The sequence below is a fragment of the Trypanosoma rangeli genome (genome assembly GCF_003719475.1).
Source record: "Trypanosoma rangeli strain AM80 chromosome Unknown Tra_15.4_contig_00476, whole genome shotgun sequence".
NCBI classification, from domain to species: Eukaryota; Euglenozoa; class Kinetoplastea; order Trypanosomatida; family Trypanosomatidae; genus Trypanosoma; species Trypanosoma rangeli.
Genome location: NW_021706222.1, coordinates 1 through 8,334, shown reverse-complemented (window position 1 = coordinate 8,334; position 8,334 = coordinate 1). Strand labels below are relative to the sequence as shown.

At 60.8% G+C, this 8,334-nt stretch overlaps 3 protein-coding genes across 3 annotated transcripts, besides 14 other annotated features; all 3 read left to right on the top strand.

The window, feature by feature from the left end:
* Positions 1-279: 279 nt before the first annotated feature.
* Positions 280-318: a sequence feature (A-rich).
* A 106-nt stretch (positions 319-424) lies between these two features.
* Positions 425-468: a microsatellite.
* A 486-nt stretch (positions 469-954) lies between these two features.
* Positions 955-1,001: a microsatellite.
* Positions 1,002-1,183: 182 nt separating this feature from the next.
* Positions 1,184-1,213: a sequence feature (GA-rich).
* A 45-nt stretch (positions 1,214-1,258) lies between these two features.
* Positions 1,259-1,282: a microsatellite.
* Positions 1,283-1,351: 69 nt separating this feature from the next.
* Positions 1,352-2,359, top strand: TraAM80_08875 (uncharacterized protein; the record flags this gene model as incomplete). The annotated part of the gene is made up of 1 exon (XM_029385600.1): positions 1,352-2,359. The coding sequence occupies one exon, from the start codon at positions 1,352-1,354 to the stop codon at positions 2,357-2,359; it is 1,008 nt and encodes a 335-aa protein (XP_029234549.1).
* A 38-nt stretch (positions 2,360-2,397) lies between these two features.
* Positions 2,398-2,438: a microsatellite.
* A 214-nt stretch (positions 2,439-2,652) lies between these two features.
* Positions 2,653-2,675: a microsatellite.
* A 387-nt stretch (positions 2,676-3,062) lies between these two features.
* Positions 3,063-3,098: a sequence feature (A-rich).
* A 15-nt stretch (positions 3,099-3,113) lies between these two features.
* Positions 3,114-3,137: a microsatellite.
* Positions 3,138-3,232: 95 nt separating this feature from the next.
* Positions 3,233-4,186, top strand: TraAM80_08874 (uncharacterized protein; the record flags this gene model as incomplete). Its single annotated transcript, XM_029385599.1, has 1 exon — positions 3,233-4,186. One exon carries the CDS (start codon positions 3,233-3,235, stop codon positions 4,184-4,186), a length of 954 nt encoding a protein of 317 aa, XP_029234548.1.
* Positions 4,187-4,434: 248 nt separating this feature from the next.
* Positions 4,435-4,469: a microsatellite.
* Positions 4,470-4,498: a microsatellite.
* A 24-nt stretch (positions 4,499-4,522) lies between these two features.
* Positions 4,523-7,507, top strand: TraAM80_08873 (polyadenylation/uridylation factor 1; the record flags this gene model as incomplete). The annotated part of the gene is made up of 1 exon (XM_029385598.1): positions 4,523-7,507. One exon carries the CDS (start codon positions 4,523-4,525, stop codon positions 7,505-7,507), a length of 2,985 nt encoding a protein of 994 aa, XP_029234547.1.
* Positions 7,508-7,730: 223 nt separating this feature from the next.
* Positions 7,731-7,760: a sequence feature (GA-rich).
* Positions 7,761-7,812: 52 nt separating this feature from the next.
* Positions 7,813-7,834: a microsatellite.
* A 362-nt stretch (positions 7,835-8,196) lies between these two features.
* Positions 8,197-8,213: a microsatellite.
* Between the last annotated feature and the right edge of the window lie 121 nt (positions 8,214-8,334).

Genomic DNA, 8,334 nt, shown 5'->3' with positions numbered 1-8,334 from the left:
CTTTTTTCTTTTTTCATTCTCCATGAACACATCGCCTTTCTCTTAGCACTTCCCGTCCACTTCCCCTCTCCACTCCTGCTCCCTCCACCGCTGCTGCGGGGCTGTTTTAACAGCAGGAGGGACAGAGACGAGGCGCGTAGTACCATGCACAGTGGGAGAGGAAGGGAACTGGGGGGCGTCGGCGTCGGCGTCGGCGTCCGTCCGTCCCTTGTTTTCCGCGCCTGCTTTCATGGCACGGTGCCCAGGAGGGACACGCGACACTTTTCTGCTTTCTATGACTTTTTTTTTTGTTGTGTGTGTGTGTTTTTTTTTTTTTTTGTAGGTGCGCCACCTGCAGAAATAATAATAAAATTAAAGGAGTCGAGGACCTTTAAAGAGAAAAACATTAAAAAAAAATGCTTTTTTCTTTGTCGGTTTTGTCTCGTGTTGTTGTTGTTGTTGTTGTTGTTGTTGTTGTTGTTGTGTGTTCTTTTTTTGTTTCGTGCCGTCTTGCTGCGGTGGTCTTCTGCGCTAACCTTGTCGCTGCCCGCGGGGCTCACTGACGGAGGCGGGGGGAGGGGGGCACCACGCTCAGGCTGCGATGCAGGGTGCCCTCTGCCTCCACTCTTCTTCCGCCCCTTTTTTTTTTGTTCCCAACACGCACCCTCCTTCTCAGTGGGGGGAGGGGCGCGCACACGCACAAATAGGCGGAGACCGCGAGCGAAAACAAAAAGGGGGTGGGGTAGGCCCGCAGTGCAAAGCAGAGGAGTGGAATTGCCGGTGAACGCCCATGTTTGCTGCAGCGCGGCGGCTGCGGCTGTGGAACTCCATGCAAAGTCGCGTACGGCCGCTCCGCTGCGGTAGGTCGCACGTTCTCATGGCGACCTCCGCCGCACTGTGCGCTGGCACGTACTGCATCATGGCAAACTGGGTGTACAGCGCCTACGTGGACCTCTGGTACGGCGTGTACGGCCTCGATGACGAGGGGGACGGTGTCGGCGACGAGGAAGAGGAGGAGGACGCATGAAATGCATCGGTAGTCTTTTTGTTTTCCCTCCTCTTCTTCCTCTGTGTGTATACGTACGTTTCTTCTCGCGGCTTCTGATGTTCGCTGCTTCTTCTCCCCCTCCACTAACTTTCTTCAACGCCCCGCTGGCGGGGATGATGCCCGCTCGTGCCGTACTGCTGCAGGTGCCTCACTCGCCTTCTCCTCCTTTCTTTCTTTCTTCTTCCTGTGTGCACGCAGCAAAACCACCTCGTGGGACCTGGCGCGCCACTATTTTTTTTGTTTCCTTTTTTTTTTCTGTGTGTGTGTGTGTCTTACCGTGGCGTTTAGTTTAAGTTTATCCTGCCCCTTCTGCCCGCCGCGCGAATGGATGCGTCGTCGGTGGGCAGCTCGTGCGACATGACAGAGGATGTACGCGGCGTGCGACGGCGGCGCGTCTCGCTGAGCTCCGTTGACTCCGAGCCGATTCCCAAGCGCTGCCGGCCTGACGCCGCGCTGCGCCGCGTTCCTGGCGATGATGACGACGACGACGGCGACGATGCGGACGGTGGCCGTGGCAGCCACTCGCACGGCCTCCACGTGGGGGACGACGAGAATATCAGTGACGTGTCGGAAGGTCACGACACCCTCGCCAGCGCCAGCCGCCGTGCGGGGTCGCCGCCCGCTGAGGCGCAGGCGGCGCTGCGGGACGCGAACGGTGATCCGCTGCTGCAGATCCCGCTGGAGCGCGTCTCCGAGGCGGCAGTAGCCTCCGTGACTGGCCTCATCGCCCGCAGCAGCACCGTCGTGGCGGACAACGCCGCCGGGGCGCTGGTGATGGATGCGGGGACACGCCTCTGCCTCAAGGACGGCGCCGTCGTGGGCGTTATCGCAACGGTGATGGGCCCCGTGGCCGCCTGCGCCTACGCAGTCGTCTGCCTCCCCACCGTATTCGGGGCGCTGTGCGACGCCGGTAAGCTGAGCCTGGGCGCCGACCTTTGCTACGACCTCGGCGAGCAGAGCATCATCTACGACCCGGTGGTGCAGTGCGACATGCGCCGCGGCACGGACGCCAGTTACATCAACGACGAGGAGCTGCCGCCACACGCACGGCCGGACTTCTCCGACGACGAGGCGGAGCGTCAGTGGAAGATGAATCGCCGCATGAATGCCGACGCGGAGTCGCTCTCTGACGACGACGTCCCTGTCGACATCGACTGGGAGAAGATCGACGCCCTTGAGGGGGGCCTGCAGGCAGATACGGCGCAGCCATCCGCTCCCGCTCCCGCCCCCCCCGCCCCCGCCGCACCGCGCCACACCAACCGGCTTGTGGTTCCTCCGTGGGTTGCAGTGACACCGGCGTGTGACGACGCCCCTTCACACCGGCGCGATTAAGTGGGAAGGTAACAGCGAAGTGCGGTGAAGAAGGAAGGAAAAAAAAACAAAAAAAACAAAAACAACAAAAATTAAAAAAGGACACCTCATCCTACAGACGCGGACACGGCGGCGGCGGCAGGACATTGAAAAGAAGATGGAAAATGCATTGGGTGCGCCGAAGTCCCCTGAAGTCTCCGGCGCCGGCGCGTGCGACGCGACGCAGCAACGACGGCTGTGCCGCTGCTGACTGAGGAGAAAGAGTGGGAAAGAGAGAGATGCAGGAACAGAGCTTCGCACGGATATTCCGCAACGGTGGGGTGGGTGGGTGGGTGGGGGTGATACGCCGCGGCAGTCTTCTTCCTGAGATTATGCGCTGACGCCTGTGGATGAGAGCCCACTTTTTTTTTTCTTGCTTGCAGCTGGCCGTCCTGACGCTTGCTGTCTGCTGCTGTTGTCGTCACTGACGTCTCACTGGGAGGGAGGTGGGCTGGCGTCTTCTCATTCCCGTATGCCGTCTGGCAATTTTCTCCGACTCTTTCCCTCCTTTATGTCTTTCTATTCCTGCGTGGGGCGCGTCGTAAGAGTGGCAGGGGATTCGCAACGTTTTGTCCCATACATATTTACCCACACGCGTACACGCTTGGACGCATCTGCTTCATGTGCGGGATGCGGGTGGGATCGTGTCTAACGGCGTCTGCTGTTAACATTTGCTGCTGACGTCCTCTTCTTTTAGTTTCTTGTCTTTTTTTTTTTCTCTCCGCCTGCGTCTGCTACACACCCGCACACACACGCACACCTCTGCCGTGCTCTTCGTGTGCGCATGCTGCCCGCTTGCGTGCTGGTGGAGACAACTGCGGGCGCAGAGGGAGCCGTTTTTCAAGCCGTGTGGGCATGGAATGGACGCGTGGGCTGAACTGCTCGTCGCAGTTCAGCGGCTTCTGCGACGGCGACGTCGTCGATCCACGCAAAATGTGGGATAAGACGGTGGCGGCCAATCAACAGCTGCTGAACATTGTGAAGGAGCGGGAAACGCGCGCGACTGCGGCGGCGGCGTTGTTTCGCGGACGCCATTTTGCGCTACTGCGGGAGCTGGCGGCGGCAGAGGCGGAGGTGGCGGCGTTGAACGCCCGCAGCCGAGACCTCGTCGCCGCGCTTAGGGAAGCCCAACTCCACGGCGCCGGCCAGGCGCAACATATCGACAACACACACGCGATGGGCAACGTGCGGACGCACCCCGCCGCCGCTGATGATGATAATGCCGCCGCGGAGGGCGAATATGCGCAGCTGCTCCAGCGCCTCACACACACGGGACGGTTGCGGGAGGAGCTGCAAGTGGAGGTGCGGCAGCTGCAGTCGACGTGCGAGGCGGCCCTGCAGGAGCGCGCCGTGCTGATGCAGTCGCTGAAGGCGCAGGAGGAGGCGCTGGAGCCGCTGCTGCGCGATGCCGACGACCTTGCGCGTGGGGTGGCGGAGGTTCGGGAGACGTTGCGCACGTACGCCGGCGACGCCGCGGGGGCGGGGCGGGGCACGCGGCAAGGCCAGGCAGCGCTGCTGGAGGGGGTGGTCGCATGGGCGCGCGAGGAGGAGCGTGCTGTGCAGCGCGTCACCGCCCTCCTCAGCGACTTCATTGGTGTGGAGGACAAGAGCCTCAAAACGGCGACCTCCGGGCGGCTGCGGAGCGTCGATGGGGCGGTGCGGTTTTACCAAACGTGGAATGACGCCTTGGCGCGGGCCAGCGGCGACTTTGCACGCGAGATGAATGGGCGGCGCGCAGGGCTTTACGCCCGTGTTGAGGAGCTGCAGCGATTCAAGGCGCACAATTCACAATTGGAGCCGAATGCCTGAAAAGAAGGGAGGGGGAGGGGGTGCACTGACTGTGACGTTCCACCAAACAAGCCTGCAAGGCTCCTACCCGCGTGGGTTGGCGGTGGGCGCCGAAGAACGGGGCTTCCCACCGCCACAAGGAGAGGGATAATGCATAGTACAATTCATCATGTTTCCTGTGAAGGCAATTCGTCATCTTCGCTGCCGCTTCTGTGTGTCTCTCTTCCAGTCTGTCCCGCCGTGGGAACTCCCTCAATGATATGACCCCTCTTACTCCCTCCTCCCTCTCTTTTACTCACTCTTTCACCCTCACACACACACACACACACACACGAAAGGAGTTTACCGGTGCACTCAATGTTTGCGCGGCGGCTGTGGATATGTCGCCGTGCCGCTGTTGGCCTTACGGGCGTTTGCCTCAACCAGCGGACCCCGTCCTTTCATCCCTTCTCGCACAAGGACGAGGAAGACTTGGTGCGGGTGGTGCGGACGAAGCCGCGGCACGTGTTGAAGCACGTCCGGCAGCAGGTGTGGCGCTCGCGCAAGCGGGAGCTGCACTTCCGCAACACTGTCACACACCTGATGATTGTGCTGCAGGAGTTCCTGCGGAAGCAGCTGATTGACCCCGCCAACGCCTCGCAGATCATGGAAGGGGTCATGGAGGAGTGCGTCAAGTACTCGCAGCACGACATGGCTCACTTGCTCTTCCGCGCCTTCCTGCGGTTTCGCAAGTACGGCTGTGTCATCTCCGTGGACGCGCTGCGGTACCTCTTTGAGTCCTACAAGGAGAACGACAGCGGCGAACTGATGGTGCAGCTCGCCAACGAGATGCGCTCGGACCCCGCGATGCGGCCGCTCTGCATCGCGGCCTACCTCTTTGCGAACCACCCGGCAGAGGCCGACGCTCTGCAGGAGGGGCTCGCCTTCAGCGATCTCACACGGGACGACATCATCGCCCTTATCGACGGCTACGACAAGCTTCGCAGAACAGAGAAGGTGATGGAGGTGTTGCAGGGCGTCACGCGGCTCAACCTGGAGCCAGCTGACCTCACCGACATCTTTCGCGCCCTTTTTCGCGTTTTTTACCGCCGCGACGACGAGGTCTCATTTGCCGCCGTCTTTCAGGCATCGCGCGACAAGGCGGTGTCGCTGGACGCGGCCACGTTTGCCATCATTCTGCGCCAGCGCATGCGCCACGTGACCTCCGTTGAGGAAATTGCGGCAGTGGAGGGGGAGCTGCAGGAGTTTGGGTACGTCCCGGACGTCACGGGAAATTCCATCGTTATCGCCGCCTACGCTCGCCTCATCCACTTTGGGGATCGTGGCAGCGAGGAGCTTATGCTGGCAAAGGTCGATACCCTCCTGTCCTCCATCGAGTCCCGGCTGAGGCAAGGGGACCCCGACATGGATATTAGCGCCGTGCACATCCGCGCCGTCATCCGCGGCTACGGCGCGGCGGGGCGGCCGGACTCCTTGAAGACGGCCTGGTCCCGGATGCAGTACAAGGGTCTCACCAACGATGTGCGGGTGTACAATGAGCTGTTTAAGTGGTTTGCGCTGATGGGCAACGTGAAAGACGTGATTGCGTTGAAGGAGGAGATGGACACCGCTGGGGTGCACCCCGACTCGCAGACATACGCCTGGGTGCTCCGGGCGTTGGGCAAGTACTACCCTCGTCACGTGGAGAGGCTCTACGAGGAGATGCTGGAGAAGCACGTGCGGCCGGATGTGCAGCTGTACAACACGCTGATTGGCATCTTTGGCGACCTGGGCGACCTGCAACGGGTGGAGACGATTATGACGGAGATGAAGCGGCGGGAGGAGTTTGGCAGCCTGCAGTTGACGCCAGTCACTTTTGCCGTGCTCATTCGCATCTACGCCGGCGACCTGGCGAAGGCGGAGGCAGCCTACGCGGAGGCGAAGCAGCGCGGTATGGCAGATCACCCGCACGTGCAGACGAGCATCCTGCATGTCTACGCCAACCATGCGGAGGGCGAAGAGAAGCTCGAGACGCTGCTTCGCGACATCCCGTCGTGGTCCACGGACGTCTTTAACGTGCTGTTGAACATGTACGGCAAGAGCGGTCAGCGGGCGAAGGTGAGTGAGTTGATTGACAAGATGAAGGCGGAGGGGACGGCGATGAACGACGTCACCTTCGGCACCCTCATCACCGCCTTTGCCCGCTGGGGCGATGCTGAGAAGGTGCGGGACGTGATTCAACTGCTAAAGGATCACGAGGGGGAGGTCTCCGCCGCCTTTTACTCCGTCCTCGCCTCCTCGCTGAGCCGCATGGGTGACGTCGACGGCGTGAGCAACGCCTGGGAAGATTTGCTCTCGTCGAAGCTTTTTCCCGACACAGAGGTGTACAACCAGTTCCTCCTGCTCTACAGCCGGCAGCACAACACGGGGAAGATGCAGGCAGTGCTTAACAGCATGATGAAGCAGGTGCCCCCCAACCCCGTCACCGCCACCACGGTTCTGGACATGCTGGGGAAGTCGGGCCGCGTGGCGGAGATGGAGGCGCTTTTCGAGGACATGAAACAGTCACCGGACACCATGCCAACCTCCGTGACGTACCACCAGATGATGAATACGTACGCCAAGACGGGGGATGTGGCCAAGATGGAAAAACTGCACAACGAGTTCCTCGAGAAGGGCTACACCAGCAACGCCGTTACGTACAACATCTTGGCAGACGGCTTCGGCCGCGCCCGACGCTTTGAGCGCATGGAGGAGATTGTGCAGCAGAGGAAGCAGGCGGGGATCCCCATGGACGACCTCACCTACTGCGTCATGGCCACCACCTACGGCCGGGCGAAGCTGAAAAAGGAGGTGCAGCGCCTCTACGCGGAGGTCACCGCCCCCGCCTCCCAGCATCTCTTCACTAGCAAAGTCATTTGGTCCTTCATTGACGCCTTCTGCCGCTGCGCCGCCCCGGACGAGATGGAGCGGTGTGCCGAGGAGCTGAAGAAGTCGGAGGGGGACGGCAGCCTTAGCGCAAGCCACGTCCTCGCGCTCATTCCGTACTACTGCCGCCTAGGGGACATGCACCGCGTGGATGAACTGCGCGAGCAGGCGAAGGCGCTGAATGCGGACCTCTCATACACGTCACTGAACGCCATCGCACGCGGCTACGCCAGGGCGGGGCGGTTTGACAAGACGGTGGAGACCCTCCACCTGCTACGCGACCGCAACTGGGTTCCAGACGCCGCCACTGCACTCTCCCTCTCCGGCTCCTTCCTTAAGGCGGGTCTGCACGAGCAGGCGCAGCAGGTGGTGCAGTGGCGGCGGCAGTACGCGAAGCACGCTGGAGAGGAGTTGTCCTCGGCGCCGGAGGTTTAGAAATTGTAAGTTTTTGGCACACATGCACGTCAAGCACGGCAGAGCGAGAGCGCAAATGAGAGGGCGGTGGTGTGGTGGCCGCGGTGGGAAGTAGCAGGAGGAGGACGCCGATCAACCCCACAACACCCCCGCCCCCTCCTTCCCACCATCATTACAAATCCGCTTGTCTCCCGCTTTATTCTCCTCCTTCACACGGCTGTGACGATGCCGCAACCGCCACCCCCTCCTCCTCTCCCTCTCTTCTCTTCTCTCTGACGTTCTACACTTCTGCATCAATGTTTGTTGTAGAGGGGAAATTCCGTTTCTGTGTGTGTGTGTGTGTGTGTGGCAGAGAGGAAGGGACAGAGCAGGGCAGAAAGCCCACCCGGCCACACAAACAGGGCGCTCCCTTCTCTCCCCCCCAGCTGCCGCAGGAGTTGTTAGACATTTTTTTTTGTTTCTCTTTCTTTTTGTGTGTTGCACGTCGGTGATGTGCACACAGCAGAAGCATGAGTACGCATGTAGCCACACGCCTGTTTGAGTTGCCTTTTGCTTTTGTTTGTTTTCTTCTGCTGCCGCCTCCTGCCCACCTCCCGCTGGCTGGAGGGGGATAAAAGCGGCAACCATGGGGGCGGGAGGCAGTGTGTACATGCCGAATGCCATGCCCAATCCACTGCAGTCGCTACTCTTTCCTCTGTGCCTCATCACTTCCCCCCCCCCCCCCCCCACACACACACAAAGGCAGAAGGAGGGAAAGATAGACGACCAAACGCTTCTCGCTGCTGTGCGCTTCGAGGGCCCTGCAGTCACCACCAGCAACACATACGCCACGCACCGCCCACACAACA